Below are 20,256 nucleotides of genomic sequence, written 5' to 3' on the forward strand. Positions count from 1 at the left end.
ACAAAGAAGAAGAAGTGATGGATACATGGATAGATGATGAACACTCTACCAGGAAAGATAAGATGATAGCGGACTACATTGACTATAGAAACCAGGAATGGTTTCCTACAGATATAGAATTGATGATTTTGGAAAATGAAGTAACTCCAGAGGATCTTGAGGTGTATGAGATGAAGAAAAATGATCTGTATGATACCACATCTTTCTTCGAAGAAATAGAAAAATCCAAAACCAGAACAGGAATCGAAACAAGGTTGGAGATAACCCTGAACAAGGTTGGTTTACCAAAATATCTTAGCAAAACCTCATTCAACAATCTTGTTGATAAAATTCAGAGGATCAAGGAAGTAGCAAATAAAGAGGAAAAAGTCAAAGTGAGTTATCCATTCCTACTTTCGAAACTCGTTGATGATGAAGATGATGTGATCAAGATCAAACCATTCATTCCAAAGTGTAAAACGTCACAACAAAGACTTGATGCTATATGGGAGGATTATAGAAAATCGAATGTGTAAGAAAAAGTAAAAAAAATGTCTTTCTATATTTTTCCTTTTTTTCCTTTTTTTCTTTCTCATGATCACTGGACGAACTGCTTCATCATATCCGGAGCATAACTCATGAATGAAATGCTACTATCAAACCCCTCCTCAGCCAGATATTTTGGTATTTCATGGTGTCCGAACGCTAACGTGCTACATCTATCTTCTGTGATGTATCGTTTTGTGTCCAATGGTGATAAGGCTATCTTATTAACCGTTTCTCCGAATATAACGTGACTATGACTCCGGAGTGTTGTCATTTCTCGATGGAACACGGATTGATCCAAGAGACAATTTCGGAAATCATCATGTGTGATAGTTTTCTTGAGCACTGCTTTTTTCACCCCCTTTGCTCTTTTTCCACTTTCCTCACCAGAGTAACTGTACATCTTGGAACGAAGTCCTACAAACTCAGTGATCAGTTTTCCACCGAGTTCATCTTTGAACAGGCCAACAACTTTCTTGTTTTTCTCGGAATATAACGGATGTGATTGATCATAATTGCTTGTATCATGCTTCTCAAGAAACTCACTCATGTCATCAAACAGATCATCAGTAAAGAAATGAAGAATGTCTGTATCGGTGTACAAGAGTCTCACATCAGAGCCATACATCACTTTCAGGTGATTGTAGTAAAAGTCATACATGAGTGTCTTTGAGAGATCCAAAATCGACATCCCAACATATATGGGTTTGTTGAGGACGACCTTTGTCCTGTTACTTTGTACCCCGACCAGGTCATCGTTGAAGATCACATGGCGGTTGTACGTTGGTTTGGCAACAAGCTGTTTGATTTTCTTCTCCTCACGACTTCTCAACAATTTTATGTTGACTCTCCTCCGAACGTTCTCCATAGTTTTCCCAAACACCGCATTGTTCATCAGTTTATAGAAGTCCTTAGAGAAATCATCCTTTGCCTTCTTCCGGAGGTCTGTATTCTTCTCGATGTAGTTTCTCATCCACGGTGTCTGAGTAAATTTCAGAGCACGATGAATTTTGACACAACGTAGTCCGAGCTGAGTGTAGAGTTTCAAGTTTCGGTAATGGAGAACGTACTTTGTCTTGTCCCTCAAGTTTGGTACAAGTTTGAGAGCATCTACTCCGGAAGAATTGAGTTTATCAATAAGCTCCTGCTGGTATGGAGATAGCATGTCCTCATTGACGGAAAGACGTTCCGGAGCAACTGGATAATCGTTGTGCTTCCCATGAAGTTCGTGTGGATATTCCAGATCACACTCGACGATATACCCCGATGAGGAATCATCTTGAGTATTTAGTATCTTGTTCAGGAGTTTCTCTGATGGTTTCTCCCACCGAAAATCAGACACTGGGAGATGCTGTGACATTGCCCAACCATAGAGATTGTTGGCATCGAGATACTGGATAAATGACGATGGCTGATCAGCATCAAATTTCTCCTGATAGTGATTATTAGCAGCAGCATATCGTTGTGAGACCATCGACACACCGCCTCTCATTCCTGATTCTACAAACAAGTGCTGATCATAGTCTGTTAGTAATTCCAAGGACACACCTGAGTACATCAACAGAGCATCCCAGGCAAAACCAGGCAGAGTGTAGTAATTTGCTGGATCCAGCTGATACGTTCTGACAGCTTCTACTCTGAAATTCTCAAAGATGTCAGCCAAGAGAAACACGTTGGTCTTGAGATACAAGTCGTGATAATCACCAAGAGTCTGACAGTCGAATTTCATCCACATTGTCTCAGCATGTTTGTAGTCATCGTCACTCACCCCCTCATCAGACAGTGAAGAGTAGAACTCACTCTGTGCTGGTAGCTGAGTCTCATCGAACCTGGAGAAGCTGTTCATGTACTCATAGGGGTATACTCCTTTCCTCATCTTGAGAGAATACGTGGAGAAGAGTCTCCGACAGAGCGAGGAGTTTGAAGAGCGCAGTGCTAGACGGCAAGAGGGTGCGCTCCGCACAGAGTTTAACGAAAAGCTCAAGAAGATGGGCGAGCACATCGCCGTCAGTACATATTATGAGGAAGCAAAGCGAGATTTGCTTGCCTCGCCCGGGAGGATGCCGGACAAGGCGTGTAAGACTTTGCTTACAGACAAGCAGCGGTCAGAAGAGTATTTGAAGCCAGTGGGAGGATCGGATCCAAGGCCCACTGCTTCGGTACAGAGCATGGCGACATCGGTCGGAGACGCTCAGAAACAGCTGGAGTCTCGGCCGAACGACGTAGAAGCGCAAGACGTAGAAGTGCAAGACGTAGAAGTGCAAGACGTAGAAGCGCGAGACGTAGAGGCGCAAGACGTAGAGGCGCAAGACGTAGAGGCGCAAGACGTAGAGGCGCAAGTGTTAGAGGTGCAAGACTTAGAAGCGCAAGGCGTAGAAGCCGAGAAAATGAGAAAAGCGATACTGGTTAGCACGGAAGAAGTAAGCGGCGAGACTGTGTGGAACACGGAGATCGAATGTAGGTTATCTGGTCCAGCGTCCGCCCCACGAGGCAGTGGCCCAGTGACTGTGTTGTGCGTGACAGCCCAGATCGGCACGCTTGGTGTTGAGACTGTTGAGGTGAAGCCGTTCGGTGCGGAATCAAGCCAACAGCGGATGGACAAGTTCGCCATCAATATCCTGGGTAGCTCCGCAGTCATTCCGGTATGTGCTCTCGTGAAGCCAACGTTAGAGCTTCATCTGAAGTGCGCAAGCCCGCAGACCATTGCTCAGTTGGCAGAAATGGTGAGCACTCGTAATATTCCACCTTGGCCACTGCCACAGCAGCGGATGACTCGTTCTGGGCGTGTAGTCAGAGCCCCGATCGTTTTGACTTAGGAGTTGTTGTGCGGCGGTGAGAAGCCCTTTGGTGGGGAGAATGTTGTGAAACTGCAAGTTTTCGAGAGTGAAAGGCCTTCTCGCTTTTCACATTGTGTTCGTTCCAATGCAGTTGTATCCCGACTCCGCCGTACTGCTGATGTTTACGACGTGGCAGGGCATAGATTAACGGCCGGACATCGGACATTTTCCGGCCATTTTCGGCCAGTGACCGGACGTTTTCAATTTCACCAGACATAGTGTCCGGTCAAAAAGGAAAAAAAGAGCAGCAACCTTTCGACCGTTTTATGCAGAGTTGGGCTTTCTTCGGAGCTTCGTGCCAAATGCGACTTACATATCGTACAACTAACACGTCTACTCCGTAGCCTCAGGCGTAGACTTCACCAGACTTACTTGATCCGCCTGTAGCAACGCGGTTGCTACAGTCAATTCACACTTTCGACCTTTGGTAGATCTACATGGTGTCGACTTCGCACTTGAATCGAAGGGTTGATCTGCAGTCTGCAGTGCAGTTGTTCGCTCTTGAGAGGAAGATGTCATCTTTTATTTTTCACTCTTTCACTGACCAGGAATGCAGATAGTCTTTTAGAATGTCTTGTGGAAAGCGAAAGGGAGATTCAGAGGACTTGCCGCCGGGCAAAAAGGTCCGTGGTGTGAAGGCCGCTTCTTGCGATAAGTGAATCTCGGACAATGATGCAGAGCTGACTACTTCCGCCTGGCTGATTTTTGACCGGCAGAAGAACGATCGGCCGTTAGCAGAATGTTTGAAGGGTGCCGTGTGCATCAAGTTTGTAGACAGAGTCCGCAGTTGTAAAAACTTCAGCGAGGCTTTCATAACCGGATCCAAGAACCTGAGAACATCAGCGTTCAAGGATCATGCTGGAACGGAGATGCATAAACGAGCAATGAATCTTTTCCGCAGGCAAGAGTGTCCCGCTCGAAATGCCCTCGAATTCGCTCCAATTGCGAAGGCACTGTGCAAGATGGACGATGGTGCTGCCGCTATTGCACGACGCAAATTCGAACTGACTTACCTTCTCTGCAAGGAGCATATCGCGTTCGCAAAATTCTTCACTGCAACGCTTTCTTGTACATACATTTGTCGTCAGTTAATAGTTCAGTTTCTTATACAAATAAATTGGCGAATTGTACATAGTAATGTGTGAGATACGTCCACATAATGAGTCATTGTGAATATACTTCAGTACTACTAAAAAAATGAAGAAACATCCTGAAAATGTGTTGTGGAAAATGTCCGGGCATGTCCGGACAGATTTCAAAACGGAAGGACATTATTTGTCCGAGCTAAATGAAATCCTTAAGCTATGCCCTGCGTGGTATACGCTACAGGCGGTATGTGCGGTTTGCTGTGTGCGCTGTAGTTGTATGTGGTATGTGTATGCTTTTCTCATATACGCTGTCATTTTCACGCTATAACTACCTGGTGGTTTTAGTGTTATTCATTCATTCATTTCATTGTTGTTAGTCGATGGAAGTGAAATATACTGTTGAGAATAAATAGTTGTCCTCGTGCCGTGTGGGGTCGTTCGTTCCTGACACTTTAGAGAACCAGAGGGTTCACAACACATGGTAAGCGGCGTAGCAGTCGTGGTCGCTCGTGATGTGGAGGTGAACATCGCACGTAGTGCAGTAGGTTACACACTGGTGCTGCTTGTTACCCACTTCTGTGCAGTGTCTGCAGTTCTTATGTGAAGCTGAGCAACAGGAACCTGGACATCCTGCGGAACAGGCAGTGGGCGATACGAGCGCTTTGGTGGCGTTGCATGCTCATCAATCGATGACAGCTGCCGGATGAGGTTACAGCGGAAATCCGAGTGCTGCAAGTTGCATCGTCGACTTATCACCCCTGGATGCTGGCTCTGCCACAAGTGAAAGAGGCGGTATGCATTGACAGCGCACACATCGACCATATCCAAGAAGAGACTCTTCCAGTATTTCTTCGTTTTGCGAAGCACACGGTGAGTTTCGATCAGCTGATCGAACGTGTCGACTCCACTCATGCTGCTGTTGTAGTCTCTGATGCACATTGGCCACTGCACTTCCATTTGCTGGTGTGCACCATCAATCTTGACATTTCTTGTTACTGTGTCATGCTCATGGCCCTGATGTATGTTGCTGTACATTGACACACACCGCTTGTCCTTCCATTGCTGGTACAGGTGATCTCCGTTGCGAACATAGCGTGTTGCACCTCGCTCTGCATGTTTCTCAAACTGTTTCATGTCGGTCCACGATACGGCTGGAAATCCAGTGCGGTTCACGCGGACGGTGCCAACCAACGATATTTGCTTGGTGTGAAGAGATGTGGCCAGGGTTTCGGAATTGTAAAAATTGTCCAGTTCAGCTGCGCAGTGGATGTGACAGTACTGCCTGTGACCGAAGAGCTTGCAAAGAACGAGACAACTCTAGTAACTGCATATGGCGCGTTTCACAAGGCATATCCTTGGCCTGAGAGTACACCATGACAATTGTTCCTTCATTTCTTTGACCAGTTGGGTCCGAACTTGAGGTCCATAATCAGGAAGGAAAACAGGAGAGCAGCCAGCATGCTCTATAGGAACGCATGCAACAATGTTCAGTAGGCGGCATAATCCTGACTCCTGCATGGACAACAAGTCGAAAAGCCGCACCAGCACGTGATAAGTGTCAGGACTACCGTATTTCCCCGTAAGTTAGTTCTCTCCAATGACATAGTACCCCCCCCCCTATAAAAAATACACTTTCCACTGCCGAGGTTATCACCCCGAAAGACAGTCCCCCCCCCCCCCCCCCCCCCGCGCGAAAGATAGTAAGTTCGTACCCGTCCTACATGTACAGACACCGTACAGTACATACATCATATGCACGGGCACTAGAGTCGCGCAGGCTTCCCACTGCGTGCCACTTACCCCCGATAAAAAAGTACTCCCCGAAAGATAGTTCTCACGTGGCTGCTAAGTTCGAAAGTTAGTACGTACTAACTTACGGGGAAATACGGTAGTATACAATCATGTAAACTACAATGTATTTTGAAATCAATTGAACCTCATTGTTGCAAACCGCCAGTTCTCAAGTGGGAAAGGCCTTCGTGCTTATGGCATTGTATTCGTTGCAATGTTGTATTTCGACTCCGCCGTACCGCTGATGTTGCTGCATGGCATACGCTATATGCGCTGTGTGCGTTTTGCTGTATACGCTGTTATGTCCAGTTTTATATGCGTATGTTTTGCATGTACGCTGTTTTTGCATGCTATAAATAGCTGGTGTTATTATTGTTCATTGTTTTAAATTATTCGATGAAGTGAAATATACTGTGTAAAGGAAAAGAGTTGTCCTCGTGCCGTGTGGTCGTACGATCCTGACAATTTAGAGAATCTTAGAGGGTTCACAACACTCATAACACAAGCTGTCCCCGTGAATTCCGCGATTCCGCGGATTGCAGAATTTCCGCAAAATCCAGTAGTGTCCGCAGAATTCAGAATTCAAAAAATCCGCGGAATATTGCAGAAAAAAGAAAAAAACTGCTTTTTCTGGAGACTTTTGATAGATTTCACAGCCAAGCCAACCTGCTTGTGACTTTCAAAATCAACTTGGACGATACATTTTGGAGCTTTCAATTTTTTACAAGAGGATTTCGCATAGTTTTGGTTCAGAATTGATAAGGACAACAAACTTCGGTGGGGTTGCGGAAATTCAATCTGTTTTAGAACTTTTTACGCTCATTCCCCTTGCAGAATTGCCGCGGAATTTGGAAGGATTTGCAGAATTAGCGCAGAATTTACTGTTTTCAGGCGCAGAATTCTGCACGGAATTTCTGATATTCTGCCGCGGAATTCACGGGGGACACCACAAGCCATACCCCTGGCAACTGCATTCCCACAGTGGAAACTGATTCAAACTTCACAAAATGGGGTTTCCAGTACTTTTTGGACCCAACATCCGTAACGAGTAATATTTCACGTAACGATTAGTTGACTGTGAGGAATTATCGATCGATGACCGAGTAATCAGTGTACATGTACCGGGAAATCGCTTCAGCCTTACTTATACCATCTTTACAGGGTTTAATGTGCAGCTTCCACATTCCATACTGGTAAGGGCCTGGTCAGACTACGGCAAAACCGAAATAATCCTGGGATTATAATCCGAATATCCATAGTAACTTGCCGCGAGAAAAAGCGGGAGTTGACGCTCCAAAAAAACGAAGAACGGACCACGCTTTTCAGACGCTGATACACCATTGACACTGATATTCACTTATTTTTTCATTTCGATATCGAGGAGCTAATTGGCCACGGACAACAACAAAACTCATAAGGATGGTTGCAAGGATTGCACTGAAGGTGTTGGCGATCCCCAAAGTGAAGGAATTTGACATCGTTCGTGGAGATTACCACTTGACGCTCGAAATAAAGTTTGAATTTTCATTCTCCCCACATGTGTATTGTGATCGCGATTCAAATTCTGGACGCCTTTCTTTTTTCGCCAGGCACCGAAAATGTGCCACAGTCTGACCAGGCCCTATTTAACACAATTACAAGCATATGCGCCTTGAGACCAATCGACATGCAAAAATTACAAATACGAAGAACCATGCATACGCAAAGGGCCATAACGATATGGTCCTCTTGTCCAGGGTCAGTTCACTGTAATGCTGTCCTTTGTACTTGGCTTATGGGGCAGGTGATACTAATTGTAGTTGATATGTTTTAATGCATTACATTTTTGGACTGATTCGGCACGAAATGGCTGGAAGTTGTACAATGACAATTAAATTTTGCTTTCTGACAATTCTGCTGGTGATGTGCAAGCGGTGTGGGTCGGCTAAGAGTGCAGTGTGGAATGGTGGAGTGAGTTCAAGCGGTGTGGGTCGGCTAAGAGTGCAGTGGTGGAATGGTGGAGTGAGTTAATTCACCGAGAAATGAACAAGTAATAATTGCGCTTGCTGAACACCATGAGCCTCCAAAACACGTATTAATTTTGTCTATGGAGTAATTAAGAGTGCATACATAATTATTTATTCCCGTAGCTATGCAGAAGACGTTACTTCAGTAACGTCTGGCGCTAGCCAGGGTTCACACAGCCTTAATTTGGTATTTATTTGTTTGTGTGTTTGTTTGTTTGTTTGTGTCACGCCTGGCGCTATCCGTATCTGAATGCAAAAAAGCATAGGATGTTATAAATTTTTCAATTCTCATAATTTTTTTAAGGCATATCCTGGGATTCGAACCCGCACTATCGCTCTACATGCATTCCCCCATTCATACCCATTCTTCCAAGTTGCTTCACGTTATTATCTTGCGTTTGAAAGCCCTACTTGAATATTGCGGGCAGCTGTATGTGGCCAGCTGTGTTTGATGGTACGGTACGGTATGGTACGGGAGACGGTGTCGTATTACTATCGATCGTACCTGTCCCGTACCTATCCCCTACCGTACCGTGCCATCAAAGACGGCTGGCCACAATGCATATTCAAATAGGGCTTTCAAATGCAGGATCACAATGTGAAACAACTTGAAAGAATTAGTTTGTATGCGAAGTGTATCGGGGGATGCATGCAGGGTGCGCGATAGTGCGGGTTCGAATCCCAGGTTATGTCTTAAACAAAAAGAATTTTTTTAAAGAATTTATAACATCCCTATGCTTTTTTTTGTCTAGGTCATCAAGGCAAAAAAGCATAGCGTAGGGCCCTGAGCTTCCAAGCTCTCTCGTTTCTACCCAACTTCCCATGACTACCATGTATGAACTTTGAAATCAGGTGAAATGCCTCAATGGACATCGCTCTGAACTACAATTTTGACCCTCGTTGGCAGCTGATCTGAGAACGCGATCAGCTTTTTGAAGTGTATCTGTTCGCATTCAAAACACCCAGTAATATTTGTAACATCGTAGATAGTTGTTCTCAAGTTTACGAGAAGACAATCAGAAATCCATCAGCCATACTAGTTTCGTGATTCTCGTGTATTGGCAACTAGGGTACTTGGAAAAATTCGCCAAAATTTTGGCCAAGTTACTATCAAGACAATTTTTGCTTTATGAGCAGCCTATAAGGGTAGGACAATGAACAACACATACCTGAGGTCTGGGCGGTGTCCGGTAGTTTTGTATTGGTTCTCACGGCATCAAGTATTTTGGCATCCAAAAATCATAAATTTTGTACCACGGAAAATTGAGAAAGGTGGCTCTGCTGCAACATGACGGAAAATCTCTGGGGGAACGGCTTCCACGTTTTGTTTAGGGACAATCCTAGCCCTCAGCAGGCCAAGTTAGAATAGCATTGATGAAAGTCCTCCATGCCAAATCGACGACGATCAAAATGGTGATTCTGCTCAGAAATGGTCACAGAAAAATTCGAAAAAAGCGGCGTCGTCATCTTCATTTTGCATAAAGATTCGGCTCATTTTTGGCCCTTGGCGCATGGACTGTCTACCAGGGAGTCGTCAAATACCGGGAGTGGAAACGAGATGCGCGAGCGTGATCCATGCTCGCCTCGCGCTGGAGGACGCCGATTTTTTTCAAATAATCTTTTTTGTGCCACATTCACCAATTCCGCGGGATTTTCAAAATAACAAAATTTATTTTGGTTCTTCCTGCAAGCGGAGCAATTTAGACGTCTCCATAAATAAACCTTCTCGTCAGATTTCCGCTTCCCTTTTGTAGTATTATCACTCTTCGTCGTAGATTCGTCGGCAGTGCATGGTCATGCTGGATAGGGAGATATCGGTAGCCATTTTACGGCTGATGTTTTAGGAACTTGGGCGAGAGGTGAGTAAAACCAAGCTTTATCGAGTGAATACTTCTATCACGGAATAGCTTTGTTTTGGTTTGTTACACACGCATGCTGCATGTACAGAGCATTCGATTTATCAACCTGCAGTCAAGTATAGACCCAGGGAAGCTTCTGTTGCAAGGGCCATCCACTTTATGTGAAACTCGTAAAAAGAAATGCAATGGTAGATTTAAGAAACTATGTGATGGTCAGGAATCAGGATACACATGGCATTCTCTACCTGGATGGATACTTGTGACAATTTTAATATAGAAATACTGCGCTGTTTTCCGTGTGCGTTTTGTCCAGACCTGGACACCACATCAGCTGTGTTTTCAAGTTTAATTTGCGGTACATTAGTGGCAAGAAAGCCGTCCATCATGCCAGCATCATCCGCAGCAGCAACAGCAGCAGCACCCCAGCCCACCGCCATAGTCAACTGCACTGCAGAGACACCTAAAAGATACCATGGTGGTTGGTGTGTTGTTGCGGTGAGAAGAGAACTGGGAGCTAGCAGAAAGCCTGAGTTAACTAGCCTCAAGCCGGTGTTGGCGACTTTCGGCCATGAAATTCTGGCCAACATGTCTCCGAATCTACCAAACTTTGAAAAGATAATTGAATCTGAGACACATGAGCGCATCCACCGTGTGTGTGCATGCACAGTGTGGGCATGTCAGTATGTGTGTGTGTGTGTGTGTGTGTGTGTGTGTGTGTGTGTGTGTGTGTGTGTATGTGTGTGTGTGCTGCCAAAGATGGCTCTCTCGTCGTGCCGATTGAATATGGTCCCTGATCTCTTGGCAGACTGCCGACTTTCTGCCGTCGCTTCCATGTTGTTGGCCCCGCAAGGGGACAGGTGACCGTAATGGCAGTGTTTACCAGGACCCGGTGTGTGTGTGCATGCATGCATGCATTCCAGTGTGTGTGAATGTGCGTGCATGCGCAGTTCGTGCATGCCGTGTGTGTGCATGTGCAGTTTGTGCATGCCAATGAGTGCGTGCGCACCCGTATATTGGTGCGTGCATGTACACATGCGTAACTGCTGACACCCAAAGTAGGCAAAGAGAAGCGAGACAGAAAGAGAGAGGGATTTAGAACAGTTTAATTCGGTGTGCATTGTCAATTCCGTGATACTCGCCACAACCGGCCAAATCTGCAATTGGATTCTCAGTGTTGGTGGTGCATATACGTTGTCATGCTTCCTCTTGACATGAGACATACTGAAAGCGGTGATGTTCTCTTACACTGAAGAAGAAAATAAGAGAAATTCCTTGACTTTATAATAATGTGGTCGTCATTAAAAAACGATAATGTTTTAGAAACGAAGGGTCCCTCAAAAAGTCAGTGGCATATCATCTTACACCGAGAAAATTCACAGGTAGCACCTATATGGAAAGGACAATGGTTACGAGAAGTTTTTTCGTGGGTCGAACCAAGTGGCTTTGATTACTGAGGCTGAGCTATTTTCCTCGATAAATTACATCAAAAGTCACGTCACTATTCGCGCGTGAATCGGGCCTCCAGTCAAACATCGCAACACTGCGATAACGCCTACCGATAAATTAGGTGTCCTCCTACTATCAAACGAGCAGACCACTGCAAATATCTCTGTATACACGTTCTGATGGACGCTTTCTCCCAAAAAATACTCAAGGCTACTCTAAATTGCATTTGACGACGCTGAGGTACTCAAGGCACTGCAAAAATTTTGCGCGAGGCGAGCATGGATAATCAAGATTAACGGCGTTTCCACTCCCGGTATTTGACGACTCCCTGCTGTCTACGATAGGCCTTGACAGATTACTAGTACGCTAAAATTTTCGTGAAATTATGCTTTTCGCATTGCTGAAAAAATTGCAGAATTATGCTATTTTTATGCTAAAAGTCTAGGGGCTCCCGTAAGAAGACCATAGCTCTGTGGGAAACATGTAACACCCTAGTAAAATAAATAAAATAATAATACGAACTTAGAAGCGTCTCTGTAAGTTTGTATCCCTGGTGATGGTTTGGCCTGGAGAGCAGTATATAAGTGGTGCTTTTCAGGCACAATCTTCCTCAGCCTACTCAAGCTCAACTGATGAGGGGTGAATTCCCCGAAACACTGTGTATTGAGCAGGGAGTGGTGCAATCTTTCAGGTTTGCCGAGCGGAAGGTGCGACGTGCTCCTGGTGTGCTCCGGATGGCAGTCGTGAGTCAGTCAAGTGTCAAGTTCGGCAAGAAGCGTGTGCTCCTCGTTGGAGCAACCAACTTCAAAATAATAATAATAATAATAATTTGAAAGTAGGACGGAGGCAGAAAATATTACAAAAAAAGTATTGTCTACGCATGCATCTACGCAAGAGTCACCACCAGCCAATTAGGACATGTGTCAAAGTATTGAACGTTTTCGTTCCCTTCTTGTCAAAATACTACAGGGAATGATGGAAATAAGCTAAAAGACTACAACTATAAGGAAAAGAAGTTCAGAAATATATCACTCCAATTATGTGTAGAAGTGACACGAAAAAAATAGATGTGAAGAATCAAGAAAACAGCATGCAAATCCAATAAGTGACAAAAACGTAGTGACAAGAAAAAGAGAGAAACATCAAGCCAACCCAAACAACAGTCAACAAGAAGAAGAGACCGATACGGAAACCACCGAAACTGACATCTGGACAATCGAGCCCCGGACGAGTCACCAGAAGTCAATTGAGGAGACGAATTGATGACGAATCAAAAGAACCAATACTGGAAGTGACAACAACGGTTAATGTGAAGAAACGAGGTAGACCACGGAAGCAGGACAGACTGGACGTGGAGCAGCACACGGATCTCGACCGAGGCAATCGGAATTGCAGGGACGCAGGGCGTAATGGGAGAGATTCGCAAGCGGCAATATCGGAGGTGACAACGGCCAAGTCGTCGGGTCAGGGAAACGGTACCTCGGCAATCAAGTGTCACCTGTCGGGCAGTGCTAGTTGTCGTGAGTGGTACTCCGATGATGTATTCTCTGTTTTGTCGCGTGGTAGGTCTTTGTTACATCTTGCCGTGTTGGAAGCTTTGTACATACGTAAGTTAGACCCTGAGCTTTGTGTTCAGAAGGAGAATGTGTTGTCTTTACAGTTGTTTGGCACTGTTCGTCGTGAAGGTGCGAAATAGATCTCTTGATGTTTCTCTCTTTTTCTTGTCACTACGTTTTTGTCACTTATTGGATTTGCATGCTGTTTTCTTGATTCTTCACATCCATTTTTTTCGTGTCACTTCTACACATAATTGGAGTGATATATTTCTGAACTTCTTTTCCTTATAGTTGTAGTCTTTTAGCTTATTTCCATCATTCCCTGTAGTATTTTGACAAGAAGGGAACGAAAACGTTCAATACTTTGACACATGTCCTAATTGGCTGGTGGTGACTCTTGCGTAGATGCATGCGTAGACAATACTTTTTTTGTAATAATAATAATAATAATAATAATAATAATAACATATGCTGCCAATGTATAATGGTTCTGTGAAAAATAACAGGGGAATTTTTTTGTAGAGGGCGTTGTACAATGTTGTACTGTAGTAGCAAAAGTTCAATGGGATTATATATAGGCGGATTATTCCAATTTTATGCGATCCTTATGCATTTTGTCTCGAATTATGCGATTATTCGATTTTGGTAGGAATAATGCGAAAAAATATGGTAGCATAATCTGTCAAGGCCTAGTCTACGAGTCAGCAGTTGAAACTACTACAATTTTTGGTACACTGAACATTAGGGAGGTTCCGGAGTACGATTTTTCGTGCCAAAATCCGTGGAGGCGCTACGGATTATTTATACGTCGTTTTCGAGCAGTGAAAAGTTCCGGGGTACAGAACTTATGTGTTTGCCGTCATTGCCTAGGTTACGATCGCAAACACGTCACATTCCCGCGCTATGCCTTTTTATTTTGAAAATTAGTACCGAAATCAAAACTTCCCGCGGAAAATCGATGTTTCTCGTACCAAATTTGTACGCGAAAAATCTTTCTGCACCCGATGACGCAGAATCTCCACACGAAACATATGGTTCGTATGACAGTCGATGCGCCAGATTTGAAAAATCACGTCGGAACACAGAGTTCTATTTTTCAGATGCACCCTTTTTGGGCACTTTTCTCAAGGCATTCTCAACATACGATCGTTTTCATGTATGTACGTGCTGGCCAGTTTCACGCTTTCTCGGAGTTATTCGTCACACTCGAGGATTCAGTAGTCGCCTTTCACCTTTTTCTGTTATGAGTTCTTCAAGAACGACGAAATTCTGTAGTTTGGTGTCGCTACACGTCGGTTTGTCTCTTTTCCTTTTTTCGTCGAAATTTCGTCGCCCGACCTATAATTTCGTGCCACCGAATTAACCAGGCATTTCGCTGCTTCTATGCTGGACGTATCGAAAGAGTAAGTCTTTGTGACATTGGAGCGGAAGTTATGTTCTGGCCGAAAAAAGGGCATGCCTCTGGTGACGTGATTTCTAACTAGTGTTTTTACGTATATTTTCCATGCATGTGTGCACAGATGTCAGCGGCAGGAAGACCCAGCAATGCCACAACTGGCACAAGCATACATACTTGACGACCATGTGGCCCAGAATGAAGCATTTGCTCCAAAGTGCCATCTGACAAGCGATTTACACATGACTCAATGCTGTCAGATTGGCAAAATTGGCAAAAGCTACACACATGCACATCCATCACGTCAGGCCAATGCATTTATTGCAAGTGCGTCAAAGCACTACGACGCCAAGTATGCACAGCAGCGAAAGAAAATAAGCCACCAGTCAGCCAAAGCACATGCAGTGTACATGATTGCAGCGGAGCGGCATCCGTACACTGTCCTGCAGACAAACTGCGCGTGCACAGTCTGAAAGAACAGTGCGAACCGCTTCTGTGCCCAACCCATTACCAGCAGTGTGTGGGCCATGCAACATGTGCTTGGTGTAAGTCGAGACGCACACCAGAACACAGGTGGAAGTCACCAAACTTTCAGCTTGCAGAGCATGTGTTGCGTAGCATGCACCATGTCAGGATTTCAGACGAGAGTCGACTTTGTAGACGCTGCTACCAAAAGCAAATTGACATGCTCCCTGCCGACAATGCACCAAGCACAGACCACCAATTGCGAAGCATCATCTCTCAGTACAGCACGGAAGGTGCCGAGAGTGATTTCCCCAATATTATAGTCATTGCCGCTACAGGACGGGAATTGCTGGACAAGGATGCCATATTGTTGACGACAGTGCACGATTTGTATACAGAGACTTTGCACCCAGCTGCTGACCCCAAGCCAGCGGCATACGTGCTCGGCAAATTGAAGTTGACCCTGGAGCACCACTTGCACGTCATTCCACCTAAGTCGCGGAAGGATGGCACATTGCTGCTACGCAATGGATGTAATGTAATGCTGAGAAGGCACTACATATGATCCTTTCTGCAGAGCGTAAACACAAGATAGAGCAAACACCAACAAAGCTGGAAGACCTCACTCTGCCATGCTCACAGCACAATTGATAGCCAGCAACCGAATAATACATGTACTTCACAAATATGGGAACCCATTTACACTAAGTGCTATTATCGGACAATGCCATTATGCTCCTAGCACGCGGCACAAGAAAATTATAGAGCTTCGCCAGCATTGCCTTGATTTTGTCGTAATGTGATGGTGTGTGCGTGTGTGTGTGGTGTGTGTGTGTATGTGTGTGTGAACATGGGAACCCATTTACACCAAGTGCTATTATCGGGCAATGCCATTATGCTCCTAGCACGCGGCACAAGAAAATTATAGAGCTTCGCCGGCATTGCCTTGATTTTGTCGTAATGTGATGGTGTGTGCGTGTGTGCGTGTGGTGTGTGTGTCACTGTGTGTGTGGTGGTGTGTGTGGGTGGTGTGTGTATGTATGTATGTGTGTGTGTGTGTGTGTGTGTGTGTGTGTGTGTGTGTGTGTGTGTGTTTGTGTGTACATTACATATTGCCCTATCAAAAATATATAAATAAACTCGGATGGTGAGCCAATGTAATCATGGATAAAAAGAAAAAGGACAAAATGTTACGAGTTATGACTAACTGTCCACCATGTACCAATGTCGCTAGATCATAATTTATTATACAGTAGGCGAGCGCGACAAAAAGGCACAAACTGACAGGGAATACTAAGACATACAACGACCAAATAATATTCAAGTGTCTATAATTTCGTGCCGTCGGATTAACCAAGCATGCAACGAAAGGAAAGGTATACACGCTTAGACATATATTATTAGGCAATTATCTGCACCAACCTGCATTCCGGCCGAAGCATCATGTCGGGTGTGGTGGGTCGGCATTCCGACGTATCTCCACACACCAGGAAAATCGTGAAGCGAGAATTCCCTCGTCTGCAACTGGCAAAGTCTTCACTTGACACTCAAGTTGAAATTTCTAGATACCTAGCTAATAGGAGCAGACTTCAGGACATTTGTCGCACTCGGGAATCGTCAGTTCGATCCATACAGGGTTGGTTAGACACAAGAAATATAGCAAATTTCATTGACTGACATCTTCATCTTTACCAACACATTTCACCACATAAACTTTCGCGCGAAAAAAATAAAAAGACCCACTCAGCTGGCTTGGCGCATCGACTAATGAAAGCCAGTCCACACGGATTCTCCGTGCCGAAAAATCGTATGGAGCACGCTTGGAAAAAATCCGTAGCGCCCATACGGATTTTGGCACGGAAAATCGTACCCCGGAACCTCTCTATTGTATCAATAGTCCATAGGGGGTTATGGACTTTTGATTGTATCATGAACTTCACGCTCAAGGTCCATGACCTGACCTGACCTGTATTCGAGCTTAAACCGGCCAGTGATGCGAGAGTTCAGCGTACGGGAGCCACACTTGAAGCACGCGGGAACTTGACCCCCGTGCCAAACGCGAAGTTTTTGACCGGAGCCAGACAGCACGATTGGCGGACTTGGGTACAACATTTACAAATACAGTGCCAGTCGTGAACCTACAGCCATCCACAGACTTTTCTTCCCGCTTTGGGAGACCAACGGTGGTTCTAAACTTCTCCATCGCCGCGCCGATGTAATGGTTAATATTAACATAATATTATAATAATCTTTATTTCAGGATTACCCAGAGGCTGACGACTATCGCGGGGATCTCCTATTTGTGTATAATTATACAATGAACATTAATGCATTGGAGTTGGGAAAAAGAGAAAATGTGCAAAATGAGTTCGGAAACAGAGAGATGCTGTACAAAAGATACAGTGAAAGAACAAGCAGTGTACAGTCATGTAAATCAATGATTACACATCAAAGGAATACCATGTGGTTGATTTCAACTCTCCCCTTCAACTCTCTCCTTACGTACCTCTGTGCGTATCCGTATTTGACCTGGGCCACTGTTTTAATGTATTACCAGTATTGTATATGAACCGGTCACCCATTTTGTCTATCGTACAGACTTTCAACTGGGCCTGAACTCGACCCGGGTTGAAATTTCTCATGTAACCAAATTTGCAAAGCCTTTACAGTAGGCGGTGTTTACATGAGGCGTTTCAACCCGGGTTGAGTTCGACCCGGGTCAGATTTCAACCCGCCATGTGCATAAAATGAATGGCGCGTTTACATGACGCATTGTGCTTGACCCGGGTTGAAATTTCGCCCCGGGTTGATTTCAACCCTCCCCAATTCCCAAGGGGAGGGTTGAAATCAACCCGGGTCAAGAAAATCGTACCAACGTACTTCTGTGCGGATCTCGCGCCAGGTTTGAACGGCACTGCAGATGCAAATTTCGCGCGAACGGTTTCACGTGACCATACAGGACTGTAGAAGTGGACTTTTGGCAGCATATCAGTATTTGACCAGGGTCAACTGTCTTCATGTAAACGCTCACCTCTTTTGTCTATCGTACAGACTTTCAACCCAGGCTGAACTCGACCCGGGTTGAAATTTCTCATGTAAACACAGCCTAACCGTATAGCATTACAAGTAGTGCATGTACCCGGTACATGTAGTCCTGCACAGTTCTTCTTTCAGAGTCATCATTAATTATTACCATTGCCAAGAGTAGGAGCACTCTGGCCCTGCTTTTTCGAAAAACACTACTAGTAGTACTGGTATTTCTCTGCACGACCAATCGGCATTTCGCAACAGAAGGAGGGCTGTCGAGAGAGGGAACCCAAATTTGAATGTGGCATGATATCCTTGGATCTCACAAGCTGTTTGCAAGGAGGACATAATGAACGCTTCAAACGTGTGTGTAAGTACTCGATAATTCTATAGTTTTCTTTGTTGAATTCTTTATACTCACGATGGCACCATCGCCAATAAGAGATAGTTGTCACTTGTACTGCGTTATGAAGAACATAATTATCATAAGTGCCCAAGAATGTCTAATCTCTAAATCTGCATCTCCTAGATTTTTTATTTATTTATTTATGGATTCCCCAAAGGCCGAGGCCTAAGTCGAGGGGTCTCCGTTCATGGCTTACTGGGAATATATCTGCAAAATTATAACATATAGATTGAGATCAGCCAACAGCGAAAGTTTCACACATCACGTGGTCTAAATCTCACATTGTACTTTCACCGCTCGCGATGGTCATAGCAAGCAGCAGAGTAAATGGTCCAGCTTGTTAAGCAGGGGTCTCATCGATTGGCAAATCTGGATTGAGTGCAAGCAGACGCTGTAGTCCGAGCAACGCTGGCCCAATTGACCAAAACAATGGTGTAGTACGCAAAATGTACGCATATTGAACAAAGATGATGTCAATGTTGTAAAAAGAAACACCAAAGTTGTTATTGTTGTTTATTTAATTTACATTGCATGTCAAACGGGCAGTTCTGCCCAATAATTTGAAAGTGACGACAACCAGTAAAAAGAGTCACAAAATAAGAGAAAATAAAAAAATAAAAATACGTTTTATTAATGGCTCAATACCCGAGTTACGAAAATGGAAGTAGCAGTGAGGGGAGGCAGGCTTAGGAAGAGAAGAAAAAAGGTTTGCAACATGGGAAATTGTGGACACAAGGTATGCTATCGATTTCCATGTTAAAAAAATTCCTTGGCTCTCCATCTGAGAAAAAGAGATCTACAATATTATTTACAAGTCTGTTCATCGTAGCATGATTCTGTCGAGCCTCATCAGCAGGTTACGAAAGCCATTACAATACCCGAAATATTTCGCCAGAGTATGGTGCAGCTGCAAGCTGATGATATTGCGTTCTACGTATTCGGCTCTGATGTGGCTACAATCATGCTAGGCTTGCAGGATAGTATGCGGTGGCTAGAGCAAGACACAGTTCGTGTTGATGCGGCGTCTTGCCCTGCTTGCACCGAGCCCAGCCCTGCAGTGGCGGATCTAGGGGAGGGCGCGGTGGGCGCGCGCCCTCCCCTCAAACAGTTCGATTTTTTTAGTGCATGCACATGGGCAGTTGCGTAAGTGTTTGCACATGCTGTGACAAGTAGTTTCTAGCAGGGAGTCGTATAGACCCTGGTCTATACGACTCCCTGGTTTCTAGTGTCAGATAAGAAAGTTCTTCTGAACACGGAGTAGTTGTTCTCTTAGACTTTGGTTGACTTTTAGTTTTGAAATTAGTCTTCAGTTGACACAACTTGTATAGCTAAGTCGGTGAAGAATATGGCGCACCACCCACCCAAGCGGCTAGTGAGCCAACAAACTCTCCACGGAAATTTCGCAAAGCGAACTTGCGCTTCGTCAGCTGCTCAGTCGAGCGATCCGTCTTTTGAGAAGAATTCGGACGACCGCGAAGATCCTGAGGTCGAGGTCTGCTCAGACTCTGATCTTCCCCAAATGGAATCCGAAGTAGATTCTGACGGCGATGGTGGGACTGTCAGTAGTAGTGATGCGAGTCAGGAGCGTTTACCTGTTGAAACTATCGCAGATGACGACGTTGTGACTGTCACGAATGTGGCTGGTGGCACTGCTACGCAGCGAAGTTACTCGGATGTTGTTGATGCAGCTATTGGCGATGCAACTCTCAGCGATGCAGAAAAGCGCAACATACTTGGGAACCGGAAGCCTGATAAGCAGACGGTGTTGCCATCTAGGGATTATCCCGACAGCCGCCGAAAGACCGGTACTTCCACTCGCTCGCTGCTACTGAAGTGGTTTGAGTGGCTTGCCTA

At 44.9% G+C, this 20,256-nt stretch overlaps 1 protein-coding gene and 2 long non-coding RNA genes across 3 annotated transcripts; 1 reads left to right on the forward strand and 2 right to left on the reverse strand.

Moving 5' to 3' along the window:
• Positions 1 to 577: 577 nt before the first annotated feature.
• On the reverse strand, positions 578 to 2,401 carry LOC135821782 (uncharacterized). Its single transcript, XM_065334779.1, has one exon. The coding sequence runs from the start codon at positions 2,399 to 2,401 to the stop codon at positions 578 to 580; it is 1,824 nt and encodes a 607-aa protein (XP_065190851.1).
• A 7,470-nt stretch (positions 2,402 to 9,871) lies between these two features.
• On the forward strand, positions 9,872 to 10,983 carry LOC135820645 (uncharacterized). The gene is made up of 2 exons (XR_010554157.1): positions 9,872 to 10,106; positions 10,420 to 10,983. It is a non-coding gene; the product is annotated as an uncharacterized LOC135820645 (long non-coding RNA).
• A 3,713-nt stretch (positions 10,984 to 14,696) lies between these two features.
• Positions 14,697 to 16,644, reverse strand: LOC135820646 (uncharacterized). The gene is made up of 2 exons (XR_010554158.1): positions 16,392 to 16,644; positions 14,697 to 15,540 (listed from the first exon to the last, which is right to left on the reverse strand). It is a non-coding gene; the product is annotated as an uncharacterized LOC135820646 (long non-coding RNA).
• Between the last annotated feature and the right edge of the window lie 3,612 nt (positions 16,645 to 20,256).

Source organism: Sycon ciliatum, chromosome 7 (genome assembly GCF_964019385.1).
Source record: "Sycon ciliatum chromosome 7, ocSycCili1.1, whole genome shotgun sequence".
NCBI lineage: Eukaryota > Metazoa > Porifera > Calcarea > Leucosolenida > Sycettidae > Sycon > Sycon ciliatum.

Bases quoted from the DNA above. Each gene is read 5' to 3' on its own strand.
- LOC135821782 (XM_065334779.1), bottom strand. From the start codon at position 2,401: ATGAGGAAAGGAGTATACCCCTATGAGTACATGAACAGCTTCTCCAGG.